This window comes from Oryza sativa, chromosome 12 (assembly GCF_034140825.1).
Source record: "Oryza sativa Japonica Group chromosome 12, ASM3414082v1".
Lineage (NCBI taxonomy): Eukaryota > Viridiplantae > Streptophyta > Magnoliopsida > Poales > Poaceae > Oryza > Oryza sativa.
In genome coordinates, this window is record NC_089046.1 from 12,663,616 (window position 1) to 12,683,618 (window position 20,003).

General features: G+C 44.5%; 1 protein-coding gene across 1 annotated transcript; it reads left to right on the forward strand.

Annotated features, from left to right (window-relative positions):
* The first annotated feature begins 3,635 nt into the window (after nt 1–3,635).
* On the forward strand, nt 3,636–5,733 carry LOC4352045 (wound-induced basic protein). The gene is made up of 2 exons (XM_015762780.2): nt 3,636–3,774; nt 5,491–5,733. The coding sequence occupies exons 1-2, from the start codon at nt 3,701–3,703 to the stop codon at nt 5,561–5,563; spliced, it is 147 nt and encodes a 48-aa protein (XP_015618266.1). The 5' UTR covers nt 3,636–3,700; the 3' UTR covers nt 5,564–5,733.
* The last annotated feature ends 14,270 nt before the right edge of the window (nt 5,734–20,003 follow it).

The following is a 20,003-nucleotide window of genomic DNA, read 5'->3' on the forward strand; positions in this document are numbered from 1 at the left end:
TCGAGCCCGGGAGAGGCGGAGTCGGGGCGGCAACCGCCGGGGAAGTGGGATGCCGACGTGGGGTGATGGCGGCTCGGCCGGCGCCGGTTTTTGTGGGACGAGCGGGGAAAATGGTGGAGGACGTGGAGGCGATCGTGCCCACGTCGTTGGATGCGAGCTCGGGTGCGGGAGGGCACTGGATTTTGTGGCGACGTGGACGGCAATGGCGGTTGGGGTTGGCCGGCGAGAGGTAGGAGGAGGAGCTGACGGGTGGGACCGCCGGTCCCACCTGTCGGCGAAGGGAGAGAAGGAGGGACGCAAAATAGACTTTTGCGAGCGGGCCAGGGGAGAAGGGAGCCGGCCCGAGAGAGGGAGGAGGCGCGCGGGCCGCGGGAGAGGAAGGAGGGGGAGGTATTTGGGCCGAAAATGGCCCAAAGAGAGGAAGGAGGATTTTATTTGTTTTCTTTTTATTTTAATTGATGCAATGATCTTTGTGCTATTAAAACTATTTCTCGAGCTCCGAAAATTCACGGAAAATTCCGGAGAGTACATTAGGGCACAAAGAATATTACAAAATATTCCCGGCCAATGATTTTTAAAGGGAAAATTTTAATTCTCCCAATAATTCACTTGATTAAGTTGATTTAACTTTTATTTAATTTCTAGAAAATGCATTATTAATTGATTTTTATTCCGAACGAAAATCGGGGCGTTACACCGACCAAAGATGGTTTTTCCACCAGTGAAAGTTAGAAATTTCAAGGTTGTTTGTCTGAGATTGACTGCCTTTTTAGGGTTCTATGAATCTTGGAGCGCATATCAAGTTTGTCATGGAGATCATTATCAAAAATAAATTTGAGGATGGACACTTTGGAGTCAATTTGGATTTATTGTCAGTTTAGTCTTATAGCTTGCACATACAAAGTTTGTTCTGGAATGTGTAGGTACTAGTTTGAAATGATTGGAATTGTAGGTGTGATGGCTGTTCCTGGCCATTCTAATCTTGGATGCAATACCCAAAGCAGATAATTATAGGTTATAGTTTTTTTCTTTGCGTCTAATCATATAAGGAACTAGATTTCCTGTGGGTTGCTGCGGATATATACGGAGAGTATACAATATGTGAAAGATAAATGGCGGGGATTACTTGTGCATGCGGATTAGAAAATAAGGTGAACTCGTTTCTCCATAAGTCTATCCGAGAAATATATGAGAACTTGATGCTACATAATATTTGTCACTTTATCAGACATGAGATATATGAACCATTGGCGTGCATGTGGGTTCAGAAGGAGGTAGAGGCACATCATTCAGAGTTCTCTATCACCAACAATTGCAAGTTGAAGGCATGTTGCACAAGCAGACTGATTGATGCACGAGCAGCTCTATTGATGTTGAACATGGGCCTTGCACGAAATGCTTGGATGGAGTTCTACTATCCTAATGCCCATCTTGGGTTGGGATGGAATCCATCTACAAGTTCCCCATGAATTGAAGCCTTCTGAAATGAGGAGTTTGAAGATAAGGAAGAAAAGATTCAGTTTGGACTTGGTTTGGGCCGCCTGGATATACCTGGACTAAAATGCTTGTTTCTCTCTCGTTTGGAGTCCGTTTTGGATGTGCGAGCACTTGTTAGAAAGCTAACGTCATGTCCCATGTGATGGAGAGGCCCACGGAAACAAAAACCTTTTGGTTCCACCGCAAGAGCCGAAACAAACTGACGGTGTTGCAGAAAAGTTTCCATACTATGTTGTATTTGATTCCTAGTTAGTTTCTAATCCATGAAATGGTTATATATGCCTTTGTACATGACCCGCCAAGGTCAGACCATGTTTATTCTAATGAAAATTGCAGCATGATTGCTCTTGTTCTTCTCCTAGGTTTTGTGTTGCTGCCGCCAAACTAGAGAGATGAATTGGGAGTTCTGCCATAGATTGTTCTTGCTTTTCCTTGCAGGGAATTGAGGGGGCAATAGATCCACTTTTGCGTAGTCAAGTGGATCAACCTATCAAAGCATGTGGTTTTGTGAATCCGTAGTGAAAAGGTGCGTTGCACGGGCAATGTGTTGTTCATCTAGTTTGTGAGGTTTCATTGTGTATCCGAATCCTATGTCGAGAATATTGTGGGTCGCCGCCATAGAAGAATTCCTGAGGCGCATGGTGACATGTTGTGGAGTTGTGTCTTGTGGGTACAGTGGTACATCTCTGGCCAAAGTAGAACTATTCGAATAGCCGTGCCCGTGGTTAAGGGTGGGTCTAACAATATTTTTCGTGATTAGTCTCACATTACTCATTAATAATGATAATACTGTGATTATTAAATTGACTCCTGGTTTGGAATGGTATATTCCTGGTATGGAGGTTTGGTTTGTACAACCGGGGTTGGTTGTTCAAATGTGGTTGGGCCTATGCAACACGGGTGTGTTGTATGGTGTTTATTTAATATTGCTTAAATTACTCCACTGTTTTACTATTCTCTCAAATGTTTATTAAATGCCGTTTATGCAAATGAGCTTTATTATGCCATCCTTTGTTATCCTGTGCACTTGCATATTTGCTGTGTGGCTTATTGAGTATGTCATATGCTCATTCTTACAATATTCATTCATCAGAGGAGGAGTACTTCAGTGAAGGTGATGATCAGGAGGATTAGGCTTTGTTCGGGTCGAGTTGCTTGTGGAGTGGAGTCCCCATAGCTGTTTAGTCTATTGTTTATTTCCGCTGCATAGAATTTTATTTTTCTTTTGAGAGAAACTATCCACCTTTGTAATAATTATTTATTTTGCGAATATTAAATATCTGTTTGATAGTACTCTATTATTAATTTGTTATTGTGTGCCTCGGCTGATTCCTGGACGAGGGTTTAACGCATATGTAAGCGTTTAGAAATTCCGGGCGTGACAATTTTCCTCTTAAATGAAATTGAGTTTGGAACGGGTGAAGTCTATTTTAATCTTATTATTGCTATATATATATATATATATATATATATATATATATATATATATATATATATATATATATATATAATCATGAACTGCTGTTAGGAGTCCAATCGTCTTCCTTCTGTAATACCAAAAAGTGAACAATCTTAAAAATCGACTAAAATACGCATATGTATTTTCAAAAGCAAACGAACTTAAAAACCAACTCATACGCAGATGACGTACCAAAATACCGGCGAAAAACGAACTTAAAAATCGACTCATACACAGATGACGTACCAAAATACCGGTAAAAATATTTTTAATTTTTATAATAGTAGAGATAGAGATAGAGATATAATAAAGATAGAGATAGAGGAGAGATAGAGGGTCTGTTTGGGGGAGCTTTTAGCAGTTGCCAGAAGCTTCCCAAACAGTCAAGCTTTTTACTCAGATTCTGAGAATCTATAGTTGTAAAATTTAAAAAATAAACTAGAAATCAGTCTCACCAGCTAGCTTCTCAAAATTTTAACCTCATTCAATCAGGCACAGCGATAGAGATTTCAAAAGTTTGACTTTTGTATTGTAAAGCGAACTCCGTAGTAATTTCTGGTCAGTCTCATTAAGGCCATGATGGGCCAGAGTACGGGTCTACATGGGCCCACCCAGGGCCGCTCTTATACAGAAAGCAGCATCCCGTGCTTATAATCTCCACCCTTCTACCCCAGTATCCGGACACCCCGTGAAACCCTAGCGACTCTTGCCCCGGCGGCGGCGGCGGCGGCAGCAAAGGCGAAGATGATCTACGACGTGAACTCCCCTCTCTTCCGCTCCTTCCTCAGCCAGAAGGGCGGCGCCTCCTCCGACAAGAGGTAACGAGTCTCCTCCCTCCTCCCACGCCTTCTCGATCTGTTCCCCCTCCCGAATGGCTCGGTTCCGACTCGTCGGGACGCGTTTGTTTGGAGATAACCGGCGCGGTTAAAGCCCTCCGGATCGGTTACCGCCGTCGCGATTTGCGGTGGTATTCTCGTCGAGGGGATTCACTGTAGCGTTACCAGTTTGTGATCAAATCCTTGTTCTTGCCTAAAAGTTTCTAAGGACAGACAGAGCTTGTTGTTTCAGATAGTTTTTCTGTCTGGATTAATCTGGTTTAGATTGATAGAGTAAGGGTTGGTGAGCAAGGTTCTAAAAATTGATAAGGAGTATTCATTGGGCTAACAGTATCTGCTTTAGACCTTAGAGTAGGGTTGGTGAGAAGTTCTAAATATCGATAAGTACTTCCTCCGTTTCACAATATAAGTCATTCTAGCATTTCCCACATTCATATTGATGCTAATGAATCTAGACATATAAATCAATCTAGATTCATTAGCATCAATATGAATGTGGGAAATACTAGAATGACTTACATTGTGAAACGGAGGAAGTAGCACTTATTGTGTTCTGTATAATCGGATGGAATATATATGTGGCGGCCATTTGGTCTGACAGAGCCATTTTTAGTGCAATTGCTTGTGTGCGGTGTTTATTTAAGGAAAAAAATGCCTTATCGAAGTAAGATGAGAGCAGAAAATTAGAGTGTTTTTGTTCCTTGAAGCTTGTCCTGTGCCAAGGAGTAGTCCTCAGCAAGCGCTGCGCGTGGAAATGAAAATTGAACAAATGGACTTCTATCTTTGCAGCAACTTATTCTTGCATTATGTCATGATTAACAGTAGTTAATCAAACCTGTTTACATTTGACAAATGTTAACAAAAGCACCTTAGCAGCTAAATTTATTGCCACCTGCTATTCGTAAATGTCTGTATAATCCTATATGGTGTTCTGAGTTAAGATTGAAAGCTTATTTCATACTCTCAAATGGCCATGTGATCATAGCTGCATTCTAAATCAGGGTAAAAAGTTTATTACTTTTCTTTTTCAATGGGAAAATTTGTCTGTTGGCACTAAGTAAGATTCACTTCCATCTTTTGCCACTTCTCAGTTTTGCCCACCTTAGAGTCTTCTTTGCTTTTCCAGCTATGGCCAAATACTCTGTTATATTTCCACTGTTAGAGGCACAGTGACTAATTGCCAAGTAAATCGTATGATCTGCTTATTTTTTATAGTAGTAGGTGATAACTGTATAAGTGTCTCTTACTCTCTTTTAATGTATATATGGCAAGCTGGTAGGATATCCTTGTGTTGCATGCCCTTTTAAGTGGAGTCGTTTTAGTTTCATGAAATGAAATGTCCTAGGCTTAATTTGGTAAGAGCAAGGTACAGTTTAAAGAAATAAGTTTTGTTGAATACTTTTGGTTATAACAACCTGAATTTAGAAAGAAAATAATGTCCCTTCAATGCTTTTAGTGACAAGTACTCGAGTTTGAAACTAAGTAAGCAGTTGGGTGGAGGTGTGAAGCTTTACCCAAGTTAGATAATTTTGCTGTGAAACCAGTAACTTTGTATCTTTCTTGTCTGCCTCAAGGTTTCGAATTTATAGTCAGTTGTGTCAAACCTATGCATCCAAGCTGTGCACATGAGCTATAACCTTCATGCACTACTGCTCTATTGTGCTGTTTCTCCAACTTATTATTGGTTTTGGGTGACAGGAAAATGGAAGAGCAAAAGCCAAAGGAGCAGAGGCCCAAGGCCAGTGAGAACAAGCCTGTGATGAATGAATGAAGGCTTTCTGATGTGTTTGGTCCTTACAAGGAATAGGCTTCAATCATGTGATTCCTAGTATGTTTCTGTACTGGTTCTGTTTAAGTGAGTTTGATGTGAACCATGTCTGGAACATCTGAGAACTTCCCAGCTATCAATCTTTAATTTTACATCTGAGAACTTCCCAGCTATCAATCTTTAATTTAGCTTGATAATTTTCATGCGTGAGATGGAATTTAGCTTGATAATTTTCATGCGTGAGATGGAATGGGATGTTGCTTTGAGATTGATGGTTCAAGTTCCCGGTAAAGTTAATCTTGTCCAAACTTCGGCATATAAAAATGTCGGTGCTGGCAAGTTGAACCTATTTAGTTATAAGAGAATAACATGTCATTTGCGTCGTTGTGCTGTCTAATTCAACATCCAGCGGTTTTATATGGACAAAATATTATATGCTACTCCTACCACTTCTTCAAAAAATTAATGGGTTACAAAGGCTTAATTTGGTAGGATCATTTCTTGAATGGCTCTGAGACGGCAGCTGGGTTATGGGAGTCCAAGCTCGTATATGCAGCAGCGTCTGTTACAGGTACCGATTTGACCGATTTGACAGTACCACTAACGGATTAATAGGGATTCTGGATGTCAAAGATTTGTTTGACCCACTCGTAATTTTGGTCTTAATAAGTAGCAATTTAAGGTAACAAGAAATTTAAACTCGAAAACAATTCAGGTAACTGAAATGCAGCAAATATTAAATTAGTATACCTAACTGATGATCACAAGAGTCACATTTCATCATTGGTATATTATTGTCGAACACTATTCCATGAAACTCAGTGCTACATCATATCTTACTCCATTTTTCTATATAATCGGTACCCACGAAGAAACATTTACAATAAACCAAAACATACAAGAAGTCACATCATCAATAATTTTAAACTATCAAATCACATTAGTAAAAAATAATAACCGTTTCATCGAGAAGCTACTTATCCATCTAATTCAATCATTTATTAGCTATCCATTCACTTCCCTTTGCTTGACCTCATAGTCGCATATAGCGTTATTACATATGTTGTATATAACATTGTATTTTTCCCTTCCAAGTACTGGAAGATAAAGCTAATTTTTTTTTCGAATACAACTTAAATTATTGTTTAGAATGTGAGTTTATTTTATTATGCATGACTAGATAGCATATAATTATTAGGTATCATTACCTAAACCCATTTTCAGAGCAAGCTTGAGTGAAGTAGAGAGGTGCAAACTATCTGACTACAACGATACCCATATTGCACATGAAAATAATATTCATATATTATAACAATACACTTTGATAAATAAATTATTGTAATAACATAGAGTGTATATAAAGCCACACTTACATGTATTTTATATATACATATAGTTGCATCTAACCATTTAAAACTTCGATTTTGTTTAACAATAGAATTACAAAACCCACGACAATGCGTGGGGTGCCAACTAGTACAATAAAAGGATCGATCCAAATTCAATTATGCACACAACATGCAAAGACCAATTTGTTAAACACCAAACTTCATTGGTTAGGCCAGAAGTCCCATCCAGTACTTATATGTAATTCCGTATGCATGTATATATAATGGCCACAGTATGGGCAATCATCATACAGATATAGCATCATTTCAGAGTCTCATCTCACGACACAAATCTTCTAGCAATCGAAAGAAAATTTTCAGGCTGCGACGACGAAGCTACCATCGATACTAGCTACTTAGCTAGCACCAATGGTACTGAAGCAAGGCACAACCAGCGCCGGAGCCGCCGCGGCAGCTCACCGCATCGTCGTCGTCTTCCTCCTCCTGCTGCTGCAGCTGGCGTTCTTCCATGCCTTCGCCTACGACCCGCTCAACGGGAACAAAGCCGCGTGCAACCCCAACTGCCCGGCGCCCGGTGGCCCGTACTCCCACGGCTGCCAGAACATCTACCAATGCCAGCACTAGCCCGGCCGGCCGTCAGGCTCCGGCATCGGTATGGCTAGGCACCTAGCTCCCTGCAATATGTTTATGGATCGGGTTAAATTCGGATTGTTCGGGCTTCATTGTCGCAGATGTATATGCGTGGTTAATTTGATTTCGTTAGCTCATCTTAATTCCTTGATGTTGATATTAGTGTCCAATCATCAACTTCACGTTCTATGACCAGCTTGAGTCATGTTCGTCCGGATGAGAAAAGGTCTATAAAATTGATTTGTTTTAAATCTTATATCATTAAACCTTCCAATTGCATTACTTGTATGCATCAAGGTGATCCAATCAAGAAAATGATTAAATGTTTCTTGTTCTTTGTGTTATAAGTGGTTATTTCTTATATTTTAGGATGGAGTGAGTATGTGTTTTGTGGTTATGTCTTTTTATTTTAGGATGGAGGGAGTACTAAACAGTGTGTTTTGTTAAAAAAACCAAAAAGGTTTCTTTTACTGTACGTTTTTCTTGAACTCTAAATAGTGGCTCTAAGCACAAATATATGGATGATCGATCGTGAGAGAGGAGAAGCGTGGGAAGCTAGATATGGTTACTTCGAGCTTAAGATTGTCGGACCCAGTTGATGTTAGGCGACAACGAGGGGGGAAGGTGTAGGAAGGCTGAATATGCATTTTATTTTATGCGCATGCAAAGAGAATACCAATGGTAGTGATAAATCCATAAAGCCCACAAATTCCATGACTTATACACCATCCAAAACATACCTGCCTCCCCCATCTAATTTTGCACTCTTCAAACATACTAGATATGCACTCATGGTCGAAATCCTAGATGTATTCATGGTCAAAATTTACTAGCTCCTCTCCACTATTCTTCGCCAAAACTGCTGGACGAGTGTATGGTGCTCCGTGACCTTTGGTAGCTAGCTCCCTGGAGGAATCTGAAGGGCACCTCGCTTCAGTAGACCGAACAGCTAACAACTAATCATTTGAGCTGCGAGCTAGGTAGTAGAGCCGGACGTGCGTGAAGCCTTCAAACAAAATAGATATGTACGAAATGGAATGTTGTCGGATCACTTGTAGCACTCCCTCCGTCCAAAAAAAAAAAAAGGCAAACCATGGATTTTCATGCCAACGTTTGACTGTCTGTCTTATAAGAAATTTTTTTATAATTAGTATTTTTATTGTTGTTAGATGATAAAACATGATTAATACTTTATGCGTGACTTATCTTTTTAATTTTTTTCATAATTTTTTTAAATAAGACGGACGGTCACGTTGGACACGGAAACCAGGGTTTGTCTTTTTTTTTTGGACAGAGGGAGTACTAACTAGCGCGCGCACCAACACTACTTAATTGAGACAAAATAAATAGCAAAACGATTCCCTTCAGCTAAGTCGAAACAAGATTTCGGCAATACTAAAAGGAGGTGGCTATCAAGTTGGAAAAGTGGATGGGTTTACGGACAAGGAATTTTATACAGGTTCAGGCCTTCTTAATCAAGAAGTAATACCCTACTCCTGTCCGGGGATTGATCCGCCGAGTGTATTATTGATCGTATGATCTGGGAGAAAATCATGTCCCTAAAGGGACCTGGACCCCTCCTTATATAGGGAAGGGGTCCGTATTACAAAATAAAATCCATATCCCTAACGGAATATGTGATTACAGATAAAATACAATCGTAACCGACTAGGATCCCGGATATTTCCTTGACATACAAGTTTAGAACCTAACCCGAGTTCTCTTAAAGATATTCTATCTATATCTGGTACCCCATACCCAGTCGGACTATACATGCCGTGTAGATATGGGGTATCCATAATCTCCACAGTAGCCCACGAGACCTTTACAGTCGACGAAATAGCCTTCTCTTGGAACATAAAGCAATAATCCGAGTGCTTCAATTCCTTCTGCTCTGGCTTCCCGAGTACTAAAATCAAAGACTGTGAAGGGCGAAAAAGAAATAAAACCGGGTGCATCGAGTAGATGCACCTAATTAGGTATAGCCCCCGACTATATGGTTAGTTAAAAAACTAAACATATAGTCAAGAACCGAGTGGTTCTACAACCGAACATCATATAGCAAAGCATACGCGGCGTTTAATAAAACATCCAACCGACTACTTTAGCTTTAACACACCAAAAGGACATAAAGAAAAACCCGAGTGAAAAACACTCCAAAAGGTCCATAAATAAACATATTTGACAAGAATCGGCGTAAAAACTCTTAAGATGATCCACCAAATATGATAAGAATAATGAGTCTAAATAGCCTAGGCTATGACCCTCACCATAATCAAAATAAGCATACAACATGCCAAGAGAATGACCGTTAGAAAACTAGTCATCTCGAATCAACCCAAACAGCTTTTGCAGCCTAAAAAAGCTTACAAAAATAGTATAACACTTTTCTGTTGAGTAACTTTTTGTTCGCATCGTAGTGATTCCAAAGAATCATCTAACTGTATTAAAAAGGATTTTAACAGCATTGGGCCACACCATTGTGAGCACAAATTGCTAAAGCAAAAATGCCTAAGTCCCTAGGGATCACAACGGGCCATGCTGATAATAGAATTGGGCTGAAGTACTGTTTTAGGCCCAAGCCCATTAGTACTTCTGATACCCTAATAACGCCAAAAAGAAATAAAACGCCTCTTTGTCTTCCCCGCCGAGACTCTCGCCACTTTCCCCATTTCTCGCTACAGTGCAAAACTGCGCCGGCGAAGCTAGGGTTCAGCAATCTGCTCCAATCCATCCTCCAAAAGTCCGCAAAAACCTTCCGCGCAACCACTGCACCGATCCCTCATCCACTCTCAGCCATTTCCAAAGCAAATCGCATCACCCAATTCGCATCCATGGCGGAGGAGAGAGAAAGCTTCGAGAGCCAATGGGCACCCTTCGATGTAACAGAGGAAAACTTGAAGGAAATGGTGGTGCACGGCGTTCTTCCAGCGAAGGAAATCATTGGGTGGCGCCCAGCATTCGGCGAAGCGTTCCCGACCCCTGACACGCATGAAGTCATGGTATTCTCTCATTTCTTCTATGGCGGATTTTCCCTTCCAACCTCAAGATTCTTCCGGGGAATTCTGAATTTCTATGGGATTAGCCTGCATCACTTAAACCCGAACTCCATAGTTCACATTGCCAACTTTATTCACGCCTGCGAGGCTTTTTTGGGCATCAGGCCGCATTTTGCCTTGTTCCGCCGCATCTTCTTCCTCAAGCCCCAACCGAACAAGAGTAGACCATGTGTTGTTGGGGGGGCTGGTTTCCAACTTACGGGAACTTTGGGCCAAAAATACTTTTCCATGCCCTTCAAAACTTCGAACAAAGGCTGTCATGCAAATTGGTTCTATGTACAAAACCCTGAGCATGCACTCCCCGAGTACTTCTGTCTCCCTCCAGTTTATCAGGACACTTGGAACTCACTGCCGATTGGAGATGAAGCCGCTCAGGCGCTAGACCTGATGGACCGTATGATAAAGCTAAAGGAGCAAGGTCTACAAGGAGAACAGATCACCCGGCATTTTATCAAGAGCTGGCTAGCTCCAATTAAAGAGAGATCTCGTACAGCCTTCGAATTTGACGGCAAGCATGATCCAAACCGTGAAGATCCAGATTCTCTTGATTTTAAGGTCATGAAGGAGAGAATGTACAAGATCTTCTCAAATGCTATCGTAGTCAGCTATTCGCACTTGCTGCTTGTGGTGTCCTACAACGCCTTCAATCCTCCTCCACTGGTATGTATTCAAACACCTCAACCTTTCTCCAAAGCATGCTCTTGTCTCTTGTTAAGCCATTTGAGAATTCGAAATATTATGCTCAGGAGTTCGTGTTGATGAAGTCGGATCCCCCAATCGCTCACCTCGCCAGCAAACCGGTCAGGGGAGTGGAGAACCAAAAATCTGGTCTGATGCTCAACCAAACACCTCTAAACCAGCTGGCCAGTCAGATTCCCGCAAGAGAAAATTGGTTCTGAGTGATGATGAAGGCGATGATGCTGGAAAATCTGGGAATAAAGAGGCGACCAGTAAACAACCGAAGCAAGCCAATCCGAAGAAGAAAACATCTAGTCGTCCCATGCCAAAAATCAGGAAGTCTTCCAGGTACAAATCGTTTGGCGATCTTCCTTGTATTGACGCTCACTCATTATTAAAATAATACTGATAGCACAACTCAAACTCGTAGGAAGCCATCTGACATAGATCCTTCTGGAAAAGACTCTGATCCGACTAACACGGAGACGGATCCTTCAAAGGAAACCGGGCCGACTGCCAAAGATCACCCGAGTGACAATCAATCAGCAACCGACAATGTAGAACCCAGCAACGAACCCCCGACTGGAAACCAGTCGGCCGAAGCTGGAGTCGGAGTTAACCAGGAGCCCCCGACTGGAAGAGATTCCTGAAGTTGAAGCTCAAGCGAACAGCCCTCTTGGAAAGGATGCCAGCAATGACCCAGGATCTAGATCTCCTGTAAAAGCACAAGAGCCTACTCGTCCCCGACCGGAAATCATCACAGGTAAACACATTATCTGAAATCATTTTGACCCGACAAACTTTCTCCAGTTGTTTCATCTCTTTTCATAAATGCCTAAGGCCCGATGGTCAGCAACGAAGAAGAAGTCCTCCGGATACAATCAGCTGAGGATTCCCTTCCACCCATTTTAGTCAAGTGGTGGGACGACGATATGCAACCTCAAGGAATTGTGATCAATAAGCAAAAAGAAGATGAGGAAGTATGCCTGCTGAAAAAGGCACTCAACCAGGCTACCCACATTGTAAACGTAAGTTTCTTCATGCACAGCCTCAACCTGTTTGCTGTTTAGCTCAAATGCCAGTAAAACTTTTTTGCAGAGAATCCATCTTAGGAATGAAGCGAAACCGCGACCCTAGAAAAATTAGTTCCTCATCTCGAAACCCTTGAGGCCACTAGAGACCAGCTGCACGAAGCCAAAGAACTTTCCAGGAAAACTGAGCATGATCTGAGGGATCGGATTGCCGAACTCCAGGAATCCAACTTTGAACTGAGTGTCTCGTCAAAAGGTACACACAAACTCTGTCCAACTTACTTGTGCTGCCATCTTTGTAATATCGATTAACCAGAGGCAATATAGTGCAAGCTGCCAAGATATCTCAACTGGAAAAGCAGATTCAGACTCTGGAAAATGACAAAGCAGAACTGGCAAGACAGAGGGACTCGGCTTTGAAAGACGTTGAAGTTACCAGCAATCAATACTTCAAAAGCCATTATCTTCTTTACGCCTAATCGTTGAAGTGAATCTGTTAATGCAGACCGCAAAATCAAGTCGCAGGCTCAATTCGATGTCTTAGTCAGCAAAATCAAAAGGCTTGAAGGGGCCAGGGATAAAGTCGCCAACACTGCTACCCCACTCGTCCAAGCCATGTTCTTCAATAACAATGGTCCAAGTACATTCGATGCTTCCGAAATCTTCGACAAGCTGAGAGTTGCTCCGGATACATATTTTAAGAATATCAAGGAGGCTGGAAATATGAGAGCGAGCCTGGCATTAGCGATGACCAAGTCTCTATACCCCGAAGATCGATATTGACGCCATCGATGGCTTCGTAGATGGCACAAGCGAAGAAGCTGCTCTCGACCTCATCAACGATGCACAGAAAGCCGCTGATGTAGTCGAGAGATTCCAGGAAAACGACCTTCGGCCGATTGGATCTGATAATTCCGATGATGAAAAGACTGATACTGATTGATATGATATGAGGACAATGATTCTGATGATGATGATGATGATGATGGAGGCACAATTTGTACAATACTGATGAATTTATGTTGTGCTCAATATTCCGAACTTAGCTTCTGATTTCTTAAAAGTTTTTGTCAAACCTTATTGAACCTAAAACCCGCAAAAGTTATTAAAAAACTTTCAGTCCTCATTGACTAAGCCAAAAAATCAAGCAAGGCAATGATAAATCAAGTAAGCAAATTGAATTGATAAAAATCACACTCCATTATTATTATAGTAGCCCCCGACTGATAACTTCAAGGAAAAACTTGATGTTAGTAGTCAAAATAGGGAAATACAAGAGTAATACTTAAGCATAAAAACGACGAAGATGTTTGATATTCCAGGAGTTGTCGATAGGAGTACCGTCTTCACACTTGAGTCGGTAGGAACCTGGCCGAGTGACTTCGGAGATTATAAATGACCCTTCCCATAAGAGGGATAACTTGTGCCGATCTCGTGTAGTTTGAATTTTTCTCAGAACCAGGTCGCCGACTAAGAAGGCTCGTGATCGAACGTTACGATTATGATAACGACGCAACCCTTGCAAGTATCGGGCAGACTGAATTAAGGCTGCTTCGCGGGCCTCTTCCAGTTGGTTTAGATCATCTACTCGGTCTTCTCCGTAGCGCTCCTCGCGAAAGTTGCGAAAACGTAAAGATTCAAATTCCACCTCACTAGGCAACATTGCTTCTGCTCCATAAACTAGGAAGAAAGGCGACTGGCCCGTGGCCCGACTGAGAGTGGTACACAAGGACCAAAGTATAGATGGCAGCTGTTCTACCCACTTGCCGGCATAGGGATTCAGTCGGTCGAAAACTCGTGCCTTTATTCCTTGGAGTACCATGCCATTGGCTCGTTCGACTTGTCCATTGCTCATAGGGTGCGCTACGGAGGCGTAACAGATTTTAATGTCGAAGTCTTCACAGAAGTCTTTAAATACTCCGCCAGTGAATTGAGTGCCATTATCAGTGATGATCCGATTAGGTACCCCAAACCGACGCACAATGTTGATGAAGAAATCTCTAGCCTTGTCTGCCGTGATTGTGATGACCGGTTTAGCTTCAATCCACTTGGAGAATTTGTCGACAGCCACAAAGAGATGAGTATAACCGCCGACTGCCTTTTTAAACGGGCCGACCATGTCACGCCCCCAAACCGCAAACGGCCAGGACAATGGGATGGTTTGCAACTCTTGGGCTGGCAGATGAGTTTGTCTAGCGAAAAATTGACAACCTTCACATGTCCGCACAATCTTGTCAGCATCGGACACAGCTGTAGGCCAGAAAAAACCTTGCCGGTAAGCCTTGCCGACAATGGTCCGTGCAGAAGCGTGATTGCCACAGATACCAGAATGTATATCCTTCAACAATTGTCTCCCTTCCTCCAAAGACACACAGCGTTGCAGGATTCCTGATGGACTTTTCTTGTACTGCTCGGCCTCATGAATAATATAGAGCCTGCTACGCCTGGAGATCCGCTCAGCTTCATCCTTATCTTGGGGGAGTTCTTGTTTGGTCAGAAATTGTATAAGGGGCTCTCTCCAGTCGGCTTCAATCATAGCTATGTCTTGAGCGTCCGTGGCCTCAACCGTTTCTTTTCTTGGTATGGTCGGTTCATAAAGATGTTCGACGAACACGTCGGAAGGAGCTGCTTCGTGTTTTGATCCAAAATTAGCTAATCTGTCGGCTGTTTCGTTATTGTGCCGAAGAACATGGGTGAGTTCGAGTCCATCGAACTTATCCTCCAACTTGCGTACCTCTTGTCGATAAGTGGTCATGTTGTCGTCAAGGCAGGACCACTCTTTCATAACTTGATTAACAACCAACTGTGAATATCCATGAACTATCAAACGCCTAATTCCCAAAGAGATTGCAATCCGTAGTCCGTGAAGAAGCGCCTCATATTCTGCCACGTTGTGAGATGCAGAAAAATGTATTCACAACACGTAGCTCAATCTTTCTCCAGTCGGGGAAATTAAAACAACCCCAGCCCCAGTGCCCGAAAGTCTCTTCGACCCGCCAAAGTGCATAGTCCAATACTCCATCTTCTCCTTGGGCATATCTTCTTGGCACTCAGTCCACTCGGCGACGAAGTCGGCTAAAGCTTGGGACTTGATTGAAGTTCATGGCTTGAACGATATATCCAAGGACATCAGTTCTAAGGCCCATTTTGCGATCCGCCCATTTGCTTCGCGATTGTGAAGTATATCCCCGAGTGGAAACGATGTAACCACCGTGACCGAGTGACCTTGGAAGTAGTGAGATAATTTCCTGACGGTAATTAGAACACCATATAATAGCTTCTGGACCTGAGGATATCTCGTCTTGGAGTCGGCCAAAACCTCGCTAACGAAGTAGATTGGTCGCTGGACTTTCTGGACATGGCCTTCTTCTTCACGTTCAACAACCAGGACCGTGCTCACAACCTGAGAAGTTGCCGATACATACAACAATAGCGGCTCTTGCGAATGTGGTAAGGCCAAAACAGGTGGAGTGGTGAGAAGTTTCTTGAAGTCTTCAAAGGCTTTCTGCGCTTCGGGTCCCCACTGGAAATTGTCTGTTTTCTTTAACAGCTTGAAGAAGGGCATCCCCCGCTCGCCGAGTCATGAAACGAACCGGCTGAGCGCCGCCATGCAACCAGTCAGCTTTTGGACATCTTTCTGGGAGCTCGGCGGTTTCATGTTGAGGATGGCGTTGATTTTCTCCAGGTTGGCTTGTATGCCTCTATGAGACACCATAAATCCAAGCAGCTTCCCTGACGGTACTCCGAAGGTGCATTTTTCAGGGTTTAATTTTATCCTGAAAGCGCGGATGCTCGCAAAGGTTTCTTCTAGGTCCGTGATCAAATGATCTTTCTGCTTGGTCTTGACGACTACATCATCCACATAAGCTTCAACGTTGCGACCGATCTGAGTTGAAAAACATCTCTGGATCATGCGTTGGTAAGTTGCTCCTGCGTTCTTCAATCCAAAAGGCATAGTGATATAGCAGTAGGCCCCAAAGGGCGTGATGAATGAAGTCTTCAAGCAGTCGGATTCCTTCAATCGGATCTGATGATATCCTGAGTAGCAATCCAAAAAACTGAGTAGCTCGCAGCCGGCGGTCGAGTCGACTATCTGGTCAATGCGAGGCAACCCAAAAGGATCTTTGGGGCAAGACTTGTTGAGGTCGGTGTAATCAACACACATGCACCATTGCCCGGTCTTCTTCCGAACCAGGACTGGGTTAGCCAGCCAGTCGGGATGAAGGACTTCTTTGATGAAGCCTGCTGCTAACAGCTTGGTCAATTCCTCCTTGATCGCGTCCTTCCTGTCTTGTGCAAAGCGGCGGAGTCGTTGTTTGATGGGTTTAGCGTCTTCCTTAACAAGCAAAGAGTGCTCAATCACCTCTCTAGGAATACCAGGCATATCGGATGGTTTCCACGCAAAGATATCTTTATTATTTTGAAGAAAGGTGATGAGCGCGCTTTCCTATTTACAATCTAACTTAGCGCCTATTACAGCAGTTTTAGTAGGATCAAAAGGATCTAGAGGAATTTTCTTGGTCTTGGCTTCACTTTCTCCACTCTTTGAGATCTTGGTTGTAGGCACTTCCCCTTCGCTTGCCGTGGTTGCAGCCAGTCGGATGTCTTCTCGGGCGATCGCGATCTCGTGGGTTTGGGCCATCTCACAGCTTTCCTTGTCGCATGTGACGGCTTGTTTGATGTCGCTCCGTAGGGATATGATTCCTCGAGGACCGGGCATCTTCATCATCATGTAGGTATAGTGCGGGACAGCCATAAATTTGGCTAACGCCGGGCGCCCGAGTATGGCATGATACGCCGTCTCGAAATCAGCGACTTCGAAGCAGATGTTTTCTGTGCGGAAGTTCTCCCGAGTACCGAAGGTGACCGGAAGAGTGATCTGGCCGAGTGGCGTAGCGGATAACCCTGGAATGACTCCGTGAAAGGGCGCATTACTCGGTTTCAATTCTGTGCGAGGGATCTGCATGTCGTCCAGGGTTTTGGCGAAGAGGATGTTGAGTGCACTCCCGCCATCGATGAGGGATCTGCGAAGCTTGATGTTGCGAACCACTGGGTCCAGTACCAGGGGGTACCGCCTCGGGTGGACCACTCGGTCTAGATGATCCGAGCGGTCAAACTTGATTGTTGTCTCCGACCACCGAAGATATTGGGGCGTATCAGGCTGAACAGCATTAATCTCCCGTTCGGTCAGCTTTTGTTTTCTTTTAGATTCATAAGCCAGAGGTCCGCCAAAGATGTGGTTGAGCTCCTTGCGATGGTCTTGAAAACCTGTCAGGGCATCATCGTCGTCGTTCTTCTTTTTTGACGTGCTTTGATCTCCGGCAGAGGCCTTCCGTGCATTCTTGGCGTATTGTTCTGCAAACTGTCTGTAGACGAAGCAATCTTTGGCTGCATGATTGGAGTTGGGGTGATGCGGACATTGGGAGTTCATAATCTTGTCAAAGGTGTTGACGCGCGAACGTTGTCGGGAGGATTGTGTAGTAGTCGCAAAAGGTTCCTCGGGTTTACGCTTATGGTCCTTGTGATTGTTACTTCCACCCTCTCCCGTAGTCGGCGCATCTTTCTTTGGCTTCCAAGTGGTACCCGACTGCCTGGACACGATGATGGCATCTTCAGCTTTGGTATACTCGTTGGCTTTGTCGAACATCTGCTTAACCGTCCTGGGAGGCTTGCACCTGAACTTGTCGACTAGATCTTCGTGACGAATCCCCTTGGTGAAAGCGGCAATGATGACGTCGTCGGTAATGTCGGAGATCTTGTTGCGTTGTTCAGAAAAGCGCCGGATATAATCTCGAAGGGATTCTCCAGACTTCTGAATGACGTTGTAGAGATCAAACTGTGTGTCAGGGCGTTCAAAGGTGCCCTGGTAGTTGGCGATGAAGTGGTCGCGAAGTTCCGCCCATGATCCGATCGTGCCACGGGGTAACCCATGAAGCTAGGACTGGGCAGAATCCGCTAGAGCCACAGGCAAGTAGTTTGCCATGGCTTTGTTGTCTCCTCCTGTTGCGCGAATTGCGAGACCGTAGACGGTGAGCCAAGACTCCGGATTAGTGGTGCCGTCATACTTCTCGATTCTAGTCGGCTTGAAGCCGGCTGGCCAATCCACTCGACGCAGGTCATTGGTAAAGGCAGCGACTCCATCCATGTCGTCATCATAGCGATCCGGTGAATGGCGGTGGGCGTAGCCTCGTGCTGGGCGGCGCTGGTTGATCGTATCACGAAGATCAACGGGGCGCCTATGAGGTGGGGAGCAAGGTCGTTCGACTCGGCGCTCCCTGTGTCGTTCGGGAGGCGAGTGGACAGATCGCTCGTCGTGACCCCTACTCCTGCGATTGGATCCCGCGCCAGCGATGCTGAGGCTTGGCTGGTGATAATCTTAAGATCGAAGATGTGGGACTCGGTTGCCAGTCGGGGTGCGGACGCTTGCGGAGTTAACCGGGACCGAGGCAGCAATCATGGTCTTGGTCTGGTTCAAGATGTTGACGACGTGATCAGCTTGGTTGAGTGCGTCTTCCTTGAGGAGGGTGTCGAGGAGAGTGATCGCCGCAACCGCGTTCTGTTGAGGGGTGCGAAAGACCGCTGTCCCCTCAACGTCTTGCTGCCGATGAGTTCTCACGCTCGTCGCCCTGCGTCCAAGGCTCGTTGTCGTCGATCCTCAGCCTCCTTTGCAGCCCGTTCGCGTTCCTGTTGCTCACGCTGCAGCCGTTCTTGCTCTTGTGCTTAGCGCTCCTCTTCTAGTCGGCGTCGCTCGGCCTCCTGTTGTACGCGTCGTGCTTCTGCTTCTCGGGCTTGGCGTTGTTCTTCCGTCTCGTTATCGGCCATGAAGACGCCGAAGTAGAGAGGGGTGTAGTTATCTTCAAAGCTTTCGTCGAAGTCGTCGAGGTCGCGGTTGTCGTAGCGGTAGCCAAATTCATCATACTCTACGATCTCTGTCAGTCGTGAGTTGACGCCGGGGGAGCTGAAGTAGCCTTCCAATTGATCCGTCGAAACCGTACCGAGTGGCTGGAGTATGACGCCGACTTCCTTGGAGCTAGGCCGAATCGGTGCTGAAGCCGGATCCCGCCTAGGCCTACAGGGAGAAGACGTCCTTGTAGTGAAGACGGCAGCCAGATCGTCGGGGAGTTTCATCAGGATTGGCGAGTAAGCCCCATCGTCTTGATCTGGTGGTGTTGAAGTAGATGGGATCTCGTCCGAGTGTTTTGGAGCCGACTCGATCGAGATAAGCTTGGGGTAGATCTCGGCCGAGTTCGGAATACCGAACGGGGCTGAGACCCGGTCTCTCCCTGACTGGTTTGAATCCGAGTCAAGGAGAGAAATCTTGCCGAAGTCGTTGGTGATGAAGTCGAGGCTGCCGAACCGAAACGCCTGCCCGGGAGGGAAGACGAAGTCGTCGATGCCGGAGACGGAACCCATCGCACTAATCGGCGAAAAACTTGACGCTACCCCTACCTGGCGCGCCAACTATCGAAACAAGATTTCGGCAATACTAAAAGGGGGTGGGTATCAAGCTGGAAAAGTGAATGTGTTTAGAGACAAGGAATTTTATACAGGTTCAGGCCTTCTTAATCAAGAAGTAATACCCTACTCCTGTCCGGGGATTAATCCGCCGAGTGTATTATTGATCGTATGATCTGGGAGAAAATCGTGTCCCCAAAGGGACCCAGACCCCTCCTTATATAGGGGAATGGGTCTGTAT